We start from the raw sequence: 17,089 nt of genomic DNA on the forward strand, positions 1-17,089 counted from the left end.
TTTTAAATCTAGTGTCTTAAGTTTACAGTGTATTGCATTGTGGCCAGTACCTTTTCAATACGTGGTTTATAAGGAAGTGGGCAGCCCATTAGCCTCCCACTACAAAGAGTTACGTTTGTGCTTTATGTCCTGCATTGAACCTTTCAATTATATAGTTGCATATAAAAAAAGAGTTATTGAATAGTAGTAGGGGCAGAGGAGCAGTTTTGCTATAAGGTCCTTCCCTCCATCAGTATTCATTCATTTTTCCTAATCTTATTCTTAAAAAAGGGAAGAAGCTGTGTTTTTCTGCACTTTATTTTATACAGTGAATCCATAAAGATGTTTTTCGTTTTCAGATTTAAACCCTCTACAGATTTTCTGAAAGGATGCCAGATCTTGAGCAAACACCTGCCAGAAATAAGAACCACAAAGGACAAATTACTGGTACTAATATTTTTCATGTTGTATTTTGAGCACCTCCTTGTTTCAGCTTAATTTAAGAACCTTCTCAGTGATTATTTTTGGTTAATGGTCGACTCAGAGAATAATAGAATTGCGGGTCATCTGATCCATTCCCCTGCAATGCAGGAATCTTTTGCCTAACGTGGGGCTGAGACCCACAGCCCTGAGATTAAGAGTCTCATGCTCTACCAACTGAGCTGTCCCTGGCATACTAGCGACAGCACTTCGAATTTCCTATTTTCAAAATCTAAACTAATGAAATGCTAAGGACACATTTCCCCAAACAAAGTTTGTTTTGTATAGTTTATTCATTCGCAGCAATCAACCTTTTCACATCTTAAACCCATTGCGTTTATCATCCCAAAGCAGATGTCAGGGTAGAACTTGGGGTGGGCTTCTAGATTTTAGTCCTCTCTCTACTATATGGTTGGCTCCCATTCATTCGGAGTGGCTGTGAACCCTTTGTACATTACTGTGTATTAATATGCTTTGCTAGATTGCATCCAGTATTACTAACTGGGTTGTATTCAGCACTAGCTATTCTCAGAGTAAGCCCATTGATATTAATGGATATGACTAGCTTCAGTTCATGTATTTCAATGGGTCTACACTTAGTTGGCCACAACACTGCATCTCTCAAAACTCAAATCAATCCAGTAGCTACTGAAAAGATGTTGTGCTGGTCTGCTACCATAGCAGGATTTCATAACAAGGCAAGTTTAAATATGCGTAGATTTATTTATTATGTCTCAGTTATATATTGCTTTTTGCACCCCACCCAAGCAGTGGAACAGCACATTAAACTATAATAGAATTAAGATTCAACAAGGCTGGGGAATATGCAGCCATCCAGATGTTGTTGAACTCTCAATCTCCCATCAGCTCTAGCAGAGGTGCTCTGGCAAGGGCTATCATCTCATCTTTGCATCTCACAGTGCTGTTCCATGGAGGAAGTTTGTACATAGAGCAGTAAGTTACTATATGGACTGAAGTCTGAGAACTTTCTTGGTCCCCAAGGCACTAATAGTTTGGCCGTGAGTTTCAAGTACAAAAACATTGTTAAAGAGTTTGGAATACCCTCATCGTTGGACTGAATCAGCTGTTGGTCTTTTTTATTAGAGGCACGTTTTAAGCACCATCTGCCAGGAGTGGTTCCGAATCTCAAGCAGGAAATCCTCCAGCCCTGAAATTGTGGCAGTTTACCTCCAAGAGGTTGAGGCAATTCATCCACAGTTAGAGAATATAATTGTGAACTTGGCTGATGGGAATGGCAACACAGCACTTCATTACAGTGTTTCTCATTCCAACTTTCGGATTGTGAAGCTTCTTTTAGAGACAGGTAAGAATCCCTTAATTGCTTTTTCAGAGCTGAAAATTATGTCCATTTGTTCTGCTTTCAACACTCTCCCTGAAACTGCTTTTTCAATCTCAGTTCTTACGGCCCAACTGGGTACTTGTTTTCTTTTCCCTTAATTACAGTAATCTTCTCTCTGGCTTCCCTGCATTATGCTTTGATCTTGTCCACACTCTGCAGCAAAGGGGGAGCTGGCATTGTGTCCTGATACACTGCTCTTTGCTTATTTTCCTTTGGTGTATAAAAAAATATTTATATACCATTATTCCTTTTAAAATATCATAGTGATTGACAACGATCGTATATAAAACCATATAAAAATGTAAAATCAGAATTTGGTGATTACAGAAGGATAACTTCTTAATGGCCGGCATAAGCTTGGCAGCATTCTTGAAGGAGTCCTCTGTTTGAAGGCCTGTTCAACCCAAATTGGGTTGAAAGATTAAGGGCGTTAGAGGGAGGGATAACAGGGGCCTTGAAATTGCCCGTCAACAGTTAGACCCTAGATAGCACAGTGAGCAGACACACAGGTCACGCTATGCTGAGATGCGCTGTATTTCCATTTACATAGTTACCGGTAGATCTAAATTATGTCTGCGGTATGTATATTTGAGGGTGAATCAGCCCTCAAATATACATATGGCTAACTTCTATTTATTTATTTAGGATATTTATAGATGCAACCTTCCAAAAAAAGAACTCGGGGGTGATGTACAGTACATTTTTAAAAAAATATCTAGGCAAAATGCATCCAAACATAACTAAAAACGTGTACAAACTAAAAACAACAAATATAGCAAGTAATTCAAACACAGATACATGCATTGCTGCTAAGGAAGTAATCTTCTGTTCATCATATTGCAAAAGAGTTTCAAAAGTGTTTTCAGTTGACACCTGAAACCCAAAAATTGTGATAAAAAATGACACACCTTTAAGGCGCAAGAGCATACCAGAGTTGGGCCCTGCAATACAGGCTTTTCTACACATCCCCTCACCCCAAATTTGGGGGGGGGGGAACTGTGAAATATTCTATGCTGTAACATTCACAGTAGGCATGATTGTTGTTGTTGTTGTTTAGTCGTTTAGTCGTGTCCGACTCTTCGTGACCCCATGGACCAGAGCACGCCAGGCACTCCTGTCTTGCACTGCCTCCCGCAGTTTGGTCAAACTCATGTTGGTAGCTTCGAGAACACTGTCCAACCATCTTGTCCTCTGTCGTCCCCTTCTCCTAGTGCCCTCAATCTTTCCCAACATCAGGGTCTTTTCCAAGGATTCTTCTCTTCTCATGAGGTGGCCAAAGTATTGGAGCCTCAGCTTCACGATCTGTCCTTCCAGGGAGCACTCAGGGCTGATTTCCTTAAGAATGGATAGGTTTGATCTTCTTGCAGTCCATGGGACTCTCAAGAGTCTCCTCCAGCACCATAATTCAAAAGCATCAATTCTTCGGCGATCAGCCTTCTTTATGGTCCAACTCTCACTTCCATACATCACTACTGGGAAAACCATAGCTTTAACTATACGGACCTTTGTCGGCAAGGTGATGTCTCTGCTTTTTAAGATGCTGTCTAGGTTTGTCATTGCTTTTCTCCCAAGAAGCAGGCGTCTTTTAATTTCGTGACTGCTGTCACCATCTGCAGTGATCAAGGAGCCCAAGAAAGTAAAATCTCTCACTGCCTCCATTTCTTCCCCTTCTATTTGCCAGGAGGTGATGGGACCAGTGGCCATGATCTTGGTTTTTTTGATGTTGAGCTTCAGACCATATTTTGCGCTCTCCTCTTTCACCCTCATTAAAAGGTTCTTTAATTCCTCCTCGCTTTCTGCCATCAAGGTTGTGTCATCTGCATATCTGAGGTTGTTGATATTTCTTCCGGCAATCTTAATTCCGGCTTGGGATTCATCTAGTCCAGCCTTTCGCATGATGAATTCTGCATATAAGTTAAATAAGCAGGGAGACAATATACAACCTTGTCGTACTCCTTTCCCAATTTTGAACCAATCAGTTGTTCCATATCCAGTTCTAACTGTAGCTTCTTGTCCCACATAGAGATTTCTCAGGAGACAGATGAGGTGATCAGGCACTCCCATTTCTTTAAGAACTTGCCATAGTTTGCTGTGGTCGACACAGTCAAAGGCTTTTGCATAGTCAATGAAGCAAAAGTAGACGTTTTTCTGGAACTCTCTAGCTTTCTCCATAATCCAGCGCATGTTTGCTATTTGGTCTCTGGTTCCTCTGCCCTTTCGAAATCCAGCTTGCACTTCTGGGAGTTCTCGGTCCACATACTGCCTAAGCCTGCCTTGTAGAATTTTAAGCATAACCTTGCTAGCGTGTGAAATGAGCGCAATTGTGCGGTAGTTGCAGCATTCTTTGGCACTGCCCTTCTTTGGAATTGGGATGTAGACTGATCTTCTCCAATCCTCTGGCCATTGCTGAGTTTTCCAAACTTGCTGGCATATTGGGTGTAGCACCTTAACAGCATCATCTTTTAAAATTTTAAACAGTTCAGCTGGAATATCATCACTTCCACTGGCCTTGTTATTAGCAATGCTTTCTAAGGCCCATTTGACTTCACTCTCCAAGATGTCTGGCTCAAGGTCAGCAACCACACTACCTGAGGTGTACGAGATCTCCATATCTTTCTGGTATAATTCCTCTGTGTATTCTTGCCACCTCTTCTTGATGTCTTCTGCTTCTGTTAGGTCCTTACCACTTTTGTCCTTGATTATGGTAATCTTTGTACGAAATGTTCCTTTCATATCTCCAATTTTCTTGAACAGATCTCTGGTTTTCCCCATTCTATTGTTTTCCTCTATTTCTTTGCATTGCTCATTTAAGAAGACCCTCTTGTCTCTCCTTGCTGTTTTTTGGAAATCTGCATTCAGTTTCCTGTATCTTTCCCTATCTCCCTTGCATTTTGCTTGCCTCCTCTCCTCCGCTATTTGTAAGGCCTCGTTGGACAGCCATTTTGCTTTCTTGCATTTCCTTTTCCTTGGGATGGTTTTCATTGCTGCCTCCTGTATAATGTTACGAGCCTCCATCCATAGTTCTTCAGGCACTCTGTCCACCAAATCTAAATCCTTAAACCTGTTCCTCACTTCCACTGTGTATTCATAAGGGATTTGATTCAGATTGTATCTTACTGGCCCAGTGGTTTTTCCTACTTTCTTCAGTTTAAGCTGGAATTTTGCTATAAGAAGCTGATGATCTGAGTTACAGTCAGCTCCAGGTCTTGTTTTTGCTGACTGTATAGAGCTTCTCCATCTTTGGCTGCAGAGAATATAATCAATCTGATTTTGATGCTGTCCATTTGGTGATATCCATGTGTAGAGTCGTCTCTTGTGTTGTTGGAATAGAGTGTTTGTGATGACCAGCTTGTTCTCTTGACAGAACTCTATTAGCCTTTGCCCTGCTTCATTTTGAACTCCAAGGCCAAACTTGCCAGTTGTTCCTTTTATCTCTTGATTCCCTACTTTAGCATTCCAGTCCCCTGTAATGAGAAGAACATCCTTCTTTGGTGTCATTTCTAGAAGGTGTTGTAGGTCTTCATAGAATTGGTCAATTTCACTTTCTTCAGCACCGGTAGTTGGTGCATAAACTTGGATTACTGTGATGTTAAAAGGTCTGCCTTGGATTCGTATCGAGATCATTCTGTCATTTTTGAGATTGCATCCCATTACAGCTTTTGCCACTCTTTTGTTGACTATGAGGGCCACTCCATTTCTGCTACAGGATTCTTGCCCACAGTAGTAGATATGATAGTCATCCGAACTGAATTCGCCCATTCCCTTCCATTTTAGTTCACTGATGCCCAGGATGTCGATATTCAGGCATGATTGTACTGTACTTCATAATCGAGGATTGCTACTTATAAACTGAAATGGGAAGCTAGAGTTCAGCAATAAAAACTGCATTCTAAACGGTTGGCCTGCTAGGTCAGATGTGAAAGAGTAAAATGTCCTACAAGATTTTTATCCAGTAAACATGCATGTATTTCCCAGCAAGAAGAAAGGAGCTCTTTGATTTCCTGGTTGGCATGACAACCTGTAAAATGTTAGAAGAATGGCATATTATCATATGTGTCTATAAATCAATTGTTGCACTAAGACTTCCAAGCCACCCCAGAATATTGAAACAAGGTTGTTTTGTTCTCTTGGTAGATGCCCCCGGGCAATTATATTCAAAGCTACACATTGAGTTTTAAATACTAACTCATTTCAAGTCTATGAAAGAAGGGGGGGGAGCATGCCCTGGAGTTCTAGCAATGATGCAAACCTTAAGAAAAACCTTGGTACTGTCTGCTCTGCCTGGGCACAACTCTCCAAACAGAGGTCTTTGCCAACTCTGCTGCTTGAGATCTTTTGTTTGGAGAAGCCCGAAACTGAACCTGGGACTTTATACATGTGAAGTATGTACTCTACCATTGAACTTCTTTCTTCCAGTTTCTTTCCCATCCTTTAGTCACCTATTTCCTTTTGCGCACCTGCATCTTCCTTTGAAGTTAAGACAGCCAAGGTCTGATGCCAAGGAGTATGAGGAAAACTCTCACAATAAGCCAGACACAATAGCCTTATTCATGCATTATACTTGCCTGCTGGGCATCACCCATGGACCCAGGGGCGGGGAATGCTTTTAGCCCTGCCCTGAGGAATTCTTCCAGAAGCAACCGTGCATTGCCCTACATGTGTGTAGGGCCTCTGCATAAACAGAGGACACCTGCTTGTTCCGGTGTCCTGATAATGCAGAGGCCCCACACAGGAGCAAGAGCTTGAAGACTGTGGTTTCTCTTCAGACAAGTGTGGGTGACACACATGGCTATTTGAGGAAGAGGAAGCAACATCAATGGCAGCGTGAAGGGCACAACCCCGCACGTGAGCAATCTGTGAATAGGGCTACTCAATGTGTATTTCCCTATTTCTCCCAAGTAAGGTAGCCAGCTCATGTTCCCATATGCCTCTCTAGCAAATCCAACACAATAGTGTACATATTTAGTACAAGGCATATTGAGTAAAATATCATTCTCCATAACCAAGGTATTTCATGCCTATCCCCTTATAAACTGTCTTGGGTCATATACACGCCAGCAAATTTCCCTAGGGATGAGAGGAAAGTGTTGTTAGGACCAATTTGCACCTTCCAAGACTGGCGTAGGGATCTTTTATGATGCAGTGTCAGTAAAGTATTGGTGAAATTGCTTCATGAGGGGGCCGATGACCTCCCCACCTCCCAGTGTTGTCAGAGAATGTAGAATTGACCTTGTTCTGGTGTGACAGTGAGCTGAATCGAGGAGCCCCTGATTTTGCCGTTCATCCCATTTGAGCTTTTGAGTCTTTCCCCTTAAACTGTCCAAACAAGTCAAAAGCTGAAGTGAGTGGCGTGGTCGTTATTCCAGCATAACAAATTGTGCAAATGGGGTAGTGCTTACAGAAGGCATGCATGGTCCTGACTATATTCTGAGAAGCTCTAGAAAATGCAAGGAGTGTGTTCCCTTCTGTCGCTGTAACTTCTCCATGTTTTGTTTCCAGAGTCTATGCCCTAACAAGAAGCTTGCATATCTCTGGAAAAGACATCCCTCCAGATTTAAAATTCAGTGTGTTAAAAGCCTAAGGAACATGAATCAAAGTCTTGGCCTTCACGCTTATCTGTACAATCTGTTGCCGATTGTCTTTTTAAAAAACAGATTTGTGATAAATATTTATGCGTTTAAGGGTGCAATCCTGGACGCATTTACAAGGGAGTAAATACCAGTGAAAACAATGGGGCATGCTTCCAAGTAGACACATATAGGATTGCACTGTAACGCACCTTTTGCCAGCCCAGTGTCCTCCAAATGTTTTGGAGGACAGCTCTCATCAGCCCTAGCCAGCTAATTTCCATTCATTGTGGAGCTAATTGTAATCTGGAGGATTACGCATTGGGGAAGTCTGATCTCTGAGATACAAGTAAATTAAATAAGAATATTGCTTCACATCTCTTGTGCTTCTTTGACTCCTGGTAGATATAGATAGATGAAAAATGTTGCCTCTTGTTTAGGTGTCTGTGATGTGGACCATCAAAACAAAGCTGGGTATACAGCAGTAATGATCACACCACTTGCATCTGCAGAAACCGATGAAGAAATGGACGTGGTCACAAAGCTCTTGAAAGAAGGCAATGTTAATATACGGGCAAGTCAGGTATGCTGAAATGTGTCACTACATTTCATTTTGTTTTGAGTTACAGACACCAAAAGGCTTTTTTTATATATAAAGAAAGTGATCGTGGGTATCTGGACTCATAGTTTTATTTAACGCTATCATGCTGAAATGTCAGTCTTTGCTTACATGATCAAGATGCCACAATATTTGTAATAGTACATAAGAACATTAGAAGAACCTGTTGGAGCATCCTCATCTCACGGTGGTTGAACATTTGCCTGTGGGAAACTAGCAAGCAGGATTCAAGCACAACAGCACATTCCTGTGGTTTCCAGCATCTGATCAGAAGCATTGCTGCCTCCAGTTGTGGAGGCGAGCATAGTCATCATAGCTTAGTATGCATGTATTTGATTGACATACAGTCCTTCATCATAAGATCTCAGTAGCCATTGGTATCCCTGTCCTCCAGTCATCTAATCCTCTTTTCCAGACCTCTGCTTACCCTCAAAATCTGCTTCAGAGGGTTGGTGCTGTAAACAGGGTCTCCTGTATCAGACTTGGCTAAATAATTTTGCTCATATCTACAAACCAACTAAATTTCATCAGCTTATCTTACATTGCTATCTTAGAGTGGCTACATATATTTATCAGCAGGGAGATTATGAGCTTTTTTCTAATCTTTTTTCCTTCCCATAATTCAACAAAATGGCAGCCACACTCTGAAGCTTCGTCAGAGATTGGGCAACACAGAAAATAGCTTTGAGAGAATGAAGAGATGGGAGTACAACATTCACTAAAGAATCGGAGTGCACCATGTTTTCATGTCTTCCTTATATCCTTAGCCATCTTGGACCATTTTCCTCCTTAAAGAACGGGCTACAAATATTGGTGATTTTCTTCACTAAGAGAATAAGAAATAGTATACAAAAACTAATTTTCTCTCTCTCTTGCTTCTGATTTTTTCTAGGGAGGCCAGACTGCCTTAATTCTGGGGGTGAGCCATGATAGAGAAGATATGGTGAAAGCCTTGTTGTCATGTGGCGCTGATGTAAACCTTCAGGATGATGCTGGTTTGTCACCACTGATGGTTGCTTCTCAGTATGGTAATATCGAAATTGTGAAGCTTCTCTTGACCCATCCAAGCTGTGATGCTGCATTGATTGACAAGGTGAGAGAAATAAATGCTTGCCAAATTATAAGCACCCGCAATTTCAAACCATGTTAAAACTAAGCTCGCTGTTACATACTATCTCAAACGGGTTTTAACATAAAATTTGGGAACCAATTTTTGGGAACCAATAATGAGGTAGTTTTTTTTCCCTGAAATTGCTAGCAATCTTATAGAAATTCAGGTTTCTTCTGACAGAGCTGCTCTTGACTTGACTGTCATATCTGTACAAGGGTCCTTGTTAAACAGTGTAGTTCCTAACCTAACTTTTGCTCACTGACACACAGCATTATGAGGTTTTTTAGATGTAGCGTGCATGCACAGGCCAACTGTATGTGTTTCTATAAGAATACGGATCCCATGGTGCAGTGGAACAGTGAGCAAAAAGTGCTTGAGAACAATGTATGTAGTGACTGTTGACTACAAAACTCATGCTACAACAAGACTGATGTACAGGGATGCATGCTCTGGTCTGGGAAAACAAATTTCAAGGTGAAATTTGTTGTTGTTTAGTCGTTTCCGACTCTTCGTGACCCCATGGACCATAGCACGCCAGGCACTCCTGTCTTCCACTGCCTCCCGCAGTTTGGTCAAACTCATGTTCGTAGCTTCGAGAACACTGTCCAACCATCTTGTCCTCTGTCGTCCCCTTCTCCTAGTGCCCTCAATCTTTCCCAACATCAGGGTCTTTTCCAGGGAGTCTTCTCTTCTCATGAGGTGGCCAAAGTATCGGAGCCTCAGCTTCATGATCTGTCCTTCCAGTGAGCACTCAGGGCTGATTTCCTTCAGAATGGATAGGTTTGATCTTCTTGCAGTCCATGGGACTCTCAAGAGTCTCCTCCAACTGGAGGAGGTGAAATTTACTGCTCCTTAAAAGGCAAATGAGATTCCTGTCTCATTTTCCTTATAAATTGAGCAAAGGTTAACAGGCTGCTGCCTCACACACAGGCAGAGGTTTACTGAGGGAGAATCTAGTTTTGAATGATACCATTTATTATGATTGGTCAAGCTGTGCACTTGTCTACAGGTCAACCAATTAAGTTGCTATTGGGACTGGATCCCTTGGGATTTATAAGCTTGTGCCCACCTTTCCTCCTCCCTTGCTGATGGCATTCCAGTTTTTGCCACCCACTCTTAAAACCTAACCTCATGAGCTGTTGCTAGCTGCTGCTTCCTTGCAGGGCTGTGAAAGAAAATACCGCTGTCAATGATTAGCCTATTTTTAGCCAAGATACGTGTATTCTGTTTGCCACAACTCTTGGGCACAGAGCTGAGGATACAGCAAATTGTATCCAAACTGAATAGAGCAATCTCAGCTCAATCTTAATTAAGACGAGTAGCAATATGGCATAAACATATTATTTTCAACCTAAGGAGTTTGAGATGGGCTTAAAATGGCTCTAGGGGTTCTTTGGATTCTTCAAGACTCAAGTGGAGAGTTATTCTCCTTTTACCCACTATTCAATAAATACTGAACACTGAGGTCTCAGTTTTCAGAAGAGTCAATTTGCGTTAGTTTTCAGCAGGGTTCAACTTTTTCAGCAGGGGGCCAGTCCACTGTCCCTCAGACCTTGTGGGGTGCCAGAGTATATTTTGATTTTTTTTAAAATATATATATGAACGAATTCCTATGGCCCACAAATAACCCAGAGATGCATTTTAAACAAAAGCACACATTCCACTCATGTAAAACACACTGATTCCCAGACCGTTCGTGGGTCGGATTTAGAAGGCAATTGGGCCGGATCCGGCCCCTGGGCCTTAGTTTGTATACCCATGGTTTTCAGCTTTCCCTATGAATGATTTACGCGGTTATACAGCAAGTTGATTTGGTTGACCTCCCTGACCCAATTGGTTTGTATGCCCTTTCAACAAAAGAAGTTGCATGTTTAAGATTTATTTTGTGTGTACTGGTCTCCCTTCTACTTCCGCAACATGGCCACAGTTCTCCTGTTGTTACTACTACTTAACAGCCACTTCTTTAAATTAGTGTAGGCTTAAAAAAGAACACTTTGGTCATTTGAGGAAGTTTTTTTATATATAAATAATAACAGCAACAGATAGGCTCTCCATTCCTGTATTTCTACAGGGCTTTCAGAACATCCATTGTCTCTGAATTTCTGCGGCTTAGCAAGAATTTGAATCAAAGTCTAGGTCAATGTGAATCAGTCTGGCTTTCACTTCCTTCTGTATTATAGGGGGTGGCTGCCCTGCCATGTTAATAAAATCCAACTAGGAATTTAGGCTTTTTAATGTTTAGATCGGGGGTGGAGAACCTATGTCCCTGCAGATGTTGACTGCAGTTTCCATCGACCTGAGCAAGCATGCCCAGTTGGCCATAGGTTCTTCACCCAACCTCTAGATTCTTAGGGAAGTGTCAGTCAAAACCTACCAAGCTGATCTCTTGATCAGGTAATTTATCCTGAGTTGATCTGATGTGGCGTGAATTCGAATCATATGAAAAGTATCCCAGGTAGACTAAATCTGCAGCAGTTTATCTCTTTCCATTGTTTAGTTTACATCACAGGAAGAAAGGTTTACTTATGCTGGCAGAAACTAGAGAAAATGTTATAATTAATTGGATCCAGATGTGTCCCATCAAGCTTTGCCTCACAGTGAAACGGCCTGGTATTTAAGCAGAATTTCCAAGCCAAACAACTCTTGAGGCAGGGCTGTGACTTACAATAAGCTTTTAACTGCATGTACACTGATGCAACTGGAGACCATCAACATCGTGTTGATTCCACATGAAATTTAGTACTAATATGCTACCGGTATTATAAAGGACCTGCTCTGTTAATGAGCAATTCACTCTGCTGTACTGTTAGAAGACCCAGGCATTTTTGTATTTGGTTTTTGTTTGGTTTCTGCAAAATAAGACTTGCAAAAAAAAAAGTGGTGGTCAATAAAGTGAAATGTGATTGTTTGCAATACTTCAAATACCTAATCCGACTGCCATTGAAAGATGCTGATTAATAATTGCTATGAAATCTCACCCAATGGGCTGGGAGTCTTTATGTCAAAGTCTGCCATTGTTGGCATCCGTCTGTCTCAAGAGACAATGGATTGCACCTCTAGAGGTGAAGTCAAACCACTGGAGAATCACAGCGCCTGCTGTGGCTGCAGTGAGCAACAAATCTTAATTGCTTTCCATGTTTTTGCTGCATTATCGGCACCAAAGTGACCTCTCTGGGTGCAAGTCTGGGCAGTGTGTAGCCCTAGAGCGCATGCTTCCCACAGCTGCATGGGGGGGGAGTTGCGCACCCGCCAACCAGATGACTGGCAACCCGTGTAGGATGACTCCAGTTTTTTGACATTATTTTTGAGTTCAAAAACCTCATCTAATACATGGAAAAACACGGTAAGTCTAAACGTAGAGTGCTGGCATCATAATAATCTCCTTTCCCCCCTCTCCTTCATGTAGGCTGGTAATTCTGCTTTGTCCATAGCTTTGAAATCTGCCCACAAGGAAATTGCAGAGTTCCTTCGGAGCCACATACAGCATAGTCGACCTCTGAATACATAAAGTGATGGAATGGGAAACCGATAACAAAAGACTCATTATTTTACCCAGCTCTGTAACCAATTTATATGCCCATGATCATAGCTGATGAACTGCTGATTTCTCTACTTATGGAAAGGCGGAACTATGTCAGCTATTTGCATACATTTCTAATGAATGAGTCACTCCCTTAAACCTGCTTTTATAGCCTTAACCTCTGACCAGTGGCACAAATAATGGTTAGATTATTTCATTGCCTTTTCTTAATAGTAATTACTTCCACAAGTCAAGTTGTCTTGTCTCTTCTTCAGCAGCAGCTGCTTTCAGCTTATCCTTTTTTTGTTTCTCAAAGCTTGAATAACTACAGGGAAGCAACTAGGTTGGCCCTGGGCATAGTTTTACATTTTCGAAGACCAAGGACAATGTGTTTTCAGATATGACATCACCACCACACCAAAGCTGCCCAGGTTCAGTGAAGGTACAAGTAACGTGGAGCAATTCTGAGATACTTTAAATATCTTGATAGCCTGATGCTATGTCAGCTTGTACTAACTTCAAATATACTAGGAAGTCTTCCTTCCTGCCCAGTAAATCTTCCTCTGATTCACTTATTTTTGTTCTAAGCCTGTTGTTGCTGCACAGTCCATTGCCTGCTCTGTCTTTCCCCCCTGCTGCATCAGAGCATCATATCAGGGACAACTCCGAGTGTAGTAGCACTGATAGTTGCTGTTGGGCTAAGGCTATGGTTTGGGTCTGATCCCAGTACAAGGGCACAAATTAGCACCCATTCTTAGTACCTCAGCAGTTATTACAAGAGGCATTAGTTTGGATGTGTTTGTCAAAAGGGCTTGGATCCAACTGCAGCAGAACTTGAGAGTTGAGACTCGAGATCCCCATTGCATGAGCAGAACTTCATCTACAGAACTTGGGATCCAACCATGCTGTTGCCATCACGCCATGCTTTTCCAGGAGTGTCTCATTTTATGCAATATGTGACTCTGTATCACCGTCCTATCTGTTTCTATCTGTCGCCCACCACTGCGGATAGCAGATGTTCTGAGACAAAGAAGAAGAAACGCACAGCATGGCAGCATCACATATAGGGTAAAACTAGACATTACTGAGAAGAAAGGAAACAAAGACACAGAGTTAAAGTATAGTTGATAGTCGTCGATTTGGCATTGGTACCACATCTTTGGGTTGGGCTCTGAAAACAGATATTGCATATATCTCTTAAAGCACATGATGTTTCGAGTTTGTCTACAAGCACAGCAGTAAAGCAATACTTTTTGGGTAACTTTAGATAATGAGTGTTGTTTGTAACCTTAACGCATGTCTCAGTTAACTTGTAAGTACTGTGCTATTTATTACTATTGATTTCTATAAGTACCGGCAGTCAACATTTACTCAGCATACAGCTACAAATATAGATTGGGTAGATTATGTACAATATATATCTTGGTTGTGTTTGGTTTCTATGGCTCTGATGCAAGAAGTCATAGCTAATTATTTACAGAAATAATTGAATGTATTAGATCCAAACACAAACACACACACACATCCTGTATATTCACAAAGCACAACCATCTTGTTTTTTATCCCTTTGGAATTATCATATATATGGCTTTCTTATGTTTTTTTTTAATTGAATTTGAATTAACCAGCCAGCAGAAAGCTTTGAAGTACATTTCTCACTGGAAGTTTGGACACAATTAAGATACAGTGTGCTTTTTCATTTTTTTAACCAAGCTAAGTATGTAGAACAAAATGACTTGATCATAAACTTCCTCATGAGAATTATTATTGTTTTAAGATATTTTCATAATTAGGTTCTGTAGAGCTATTTGTGATTATGGCTTCATATGGAAGGTGCCTTTTGGGCAAACATCTGTTCTCATCTGTTTCATCAGGCTAAAATGCTGGAAATCCCAAACTTGGTAGATTGAAATCTGTTGTACTAATTTATCTGCCATATTGTTTCATTTATTGAGTAACCTTCCACCCACAGGGTAGGCAGAGTTCTTCTGTGGGCTCTGGCAGCCTTCCAGAACTCACTACAATGCACACATACGAAGAGCTCGCTCAAATTCCCATTGCTCAACCACAATGAATAACAAAAATACCTTCCATAATCCAGAAATGGTGCAACCAGTTGTTCATTTCCAGTGTAGCCTCCTCTTTTGAACAGCAGCTTTGTCGAAGTGATAATTTTAAGTTCATCCTTATTAACTGCTGTAAAATGCATCTGCTTAGCTTCTCTGCCTCAAATTTATCCTGCAAATGTTATGCTGAAAACTAGTTAAACTGGGGTGCATGCATGTCAGATCACTCTTGCTTAACTACAGTATTTGGGCTGTCTCTGCTATGAGCAATGTTTTGCAATGACCCATCATTTAAAGCAAATAAATGGAACTGTAAAATAACAGTCTTCTATGCTGCATGATGAACTATGTTTGAAAATCAGGTGTGTTACGTTAATAATGTGGGATGAAGCATAGGGTTCTTTTCTGCAAAGAAGAAAGTCACAGAGCTCTCAGTGCATGCACACATTTCTTTAGGGCAAAGCTAAAGAAAATTTCGTGATGTGGTCAGTGCAGGAAGCATTAGGGCTTCTCTGAGGAGAAAAAGGCAGCACTGAGGAGCTTCCCTCAGCACTATTTCCCTGATCAAATTGGCTGTTTTGAATGATTAAACAAAATGCAGTGGTCCTGATCATTGAGCTCTTGTGTCATGATTAATTTTGCCCTATAACAAAGCCATTTATGGTACTCAGTGGTTGGGTCCAGATATAATGGGTTTCCATTATGGTTTCCCATTATGTGCATGTGTTGTAGCAATCACAACCTCGGCTTTGTGTGCTTGTCCCTCATCTCTCACATACCAGAAGAGGAGCTACTTCTTATTTTAAAGTAAACATTGTTCCCTGTGACATTCAAACCCAGAGAACTGCAAAGGCTTTTTAGTATTATGTTTAGTGAGAGCAATTTAGAATCAAGCTATACTTTTTAGAGAGGGGCTTGTTTTCGAACTATATTTTTGACAAACCCATAACCTCTATAGGTTGCCTTATTAACAGATCTTAAATTTGACAAATCATAGTTTCCCAGGTTTGAACATCACAACGAACAATGATTAGGATAAAACTAAGTGGTGGCTCCTCTGCCATGTGGAAGGGGAGATGGGAAAACTTGCAACCCCAAGGCTTAGCCTTGCAGGACATTACTTGCAAACCCAGCCAGTCTTACATATGTTGGCATTTGACATGTACCTGGTAATTCTATCCAACTTTTTAAAAAACGAATGCTTTCACAATAGGGTCTCTATTTTTCTCTATCATGACATAAGATCTCTTGGCATGTTGGTCATAAATGCAACAAAGCTACACTTGTTCAATTCTGCATGCATGCACCTGTTAAGGCACAGCTTCTGTAAGAAAATGGGCAACAATTTATTCTTATCAGCAATGGGATGGAGAGGGGATGCTGCAAAGTGGGACACATCACATTTGAGCAGCTTGAGAGTGGATCACACAGACACACACACACACACACACACACACAACAAAGGATCTCCCGTCTACAATAAACCTTGATTAATTTGGGGTTTTTAAAAACTGTTTTGCGTCCGGCTTTCAATGCTTTAAATGAACTGACATTATCATTTATAGTAACCTTCCAGGAAAAAATAGAATGAGACTTGTGTGAACTTTGTTGTACATTACTATTAAAATTAGTCATATAACAAGTTGACAGAGCCTCTTTTTAAATTTGTTTAAGTCTGTCGTGATTGCATTGATGGGAAACTTTATAACTTTATAAAATGCTAGGTTTGATAAAAGCAGTCACAGACTTTGAGAGGTAATCAATTAATGGTCCAGCTTTGTAGGGCTAAAACAAGCACAAAATCAATTTGAGAATCCAGCTGTGCTGTCAAAATAAACTTCTATGTGGTGCATTCTGAGGTAAAATAATGGTGACCAAAGCAGAGTGAAGAGATGCTTTAATAAAAGTAAGACTCTTATTAAACAGCCCTCATTAAAAATAAAACAGGCTTCCATTAGTCACACAATCTCTACAAAGAACTTGTATGAAAATTAAAATGCTCTCGACAACTGAATGGACTTTTCCATCTGCACCACCCTGCACCTTATTTACCGCTTCTTTCTTCACTTTCCTCCACACCTTCAGTCGGAAGTGATCCCACAAAAAATACTTGTTTCAGCACCAAGATTGGAGCTAATGGTTGCAGTTGATTCTGTTGCTCAGGGCAAAAATATTTGACTCTTCACATAAGACATCAGTTGCACAACTCCCAAATACCCTCAAGAAAACAGGACTTCAGACCTTGCCCTTTTTCTAAGGGCTCAAACTGAGCATTCATTTCATTACTGTCCTCCAGGAAACACACACACACACACACACACACACACACACACACACACATATATATATTTCACCCTTGGAAACGAGAGATCCCAAAACTTCCTGAA

The 17,089-nt window shown here is 41.0% G+C and overlaps 1 protein-coding gene across 3 annotated transcripts in view; it reads left to right on the forward strand.

Moving 5' to 3' along the window:
* KANK4 (KN motif and ankyrin repeat domains 4) overlaps positions 1-16,413 on the forward strand; it is a 42,708-nt gene extending 26,295 nt beyond the window's left edge. For 2 of the 3 annotated variants that reach the window (XM_035122516.2, XM_035122515.2), the window contains exons 6-10: positions 339-426; positions 1,564-1,783; positions 7,827-7,969; positions 8,898-9,098; positions 12,523-16,413. In XM_035122516.2, the coding sequence (XP_034978407.2) occupies positions 339-426; positions 1,564-1,783; positions 7,827-7,969; positions 8,898-9,098; positions 12,523-12,624 (754 nt within the window). In that variant the 3' untranslated portion in view covers positions 12,625-16,413. The other variant, XR_004693037.2, reaches the window with a different exon arrangement.
* Positions 16,414-17,089: the final 676 nt, after the last annotated feature.

Source organism: Zootoca vivipara, chromosome 7, assembly GCF_963506605.1.
Source record: "Zootoca vivipara chromosome 7, rZooViv1.1, whole genome shotgun sequence".
In the NCBI taxonomy this organism is placed as follows: Eukaryota; Metazoa; Chordata; class Lepidosauria; order Squamata; family Lacertidae; genus Zootoca; species Zootoca vivipara.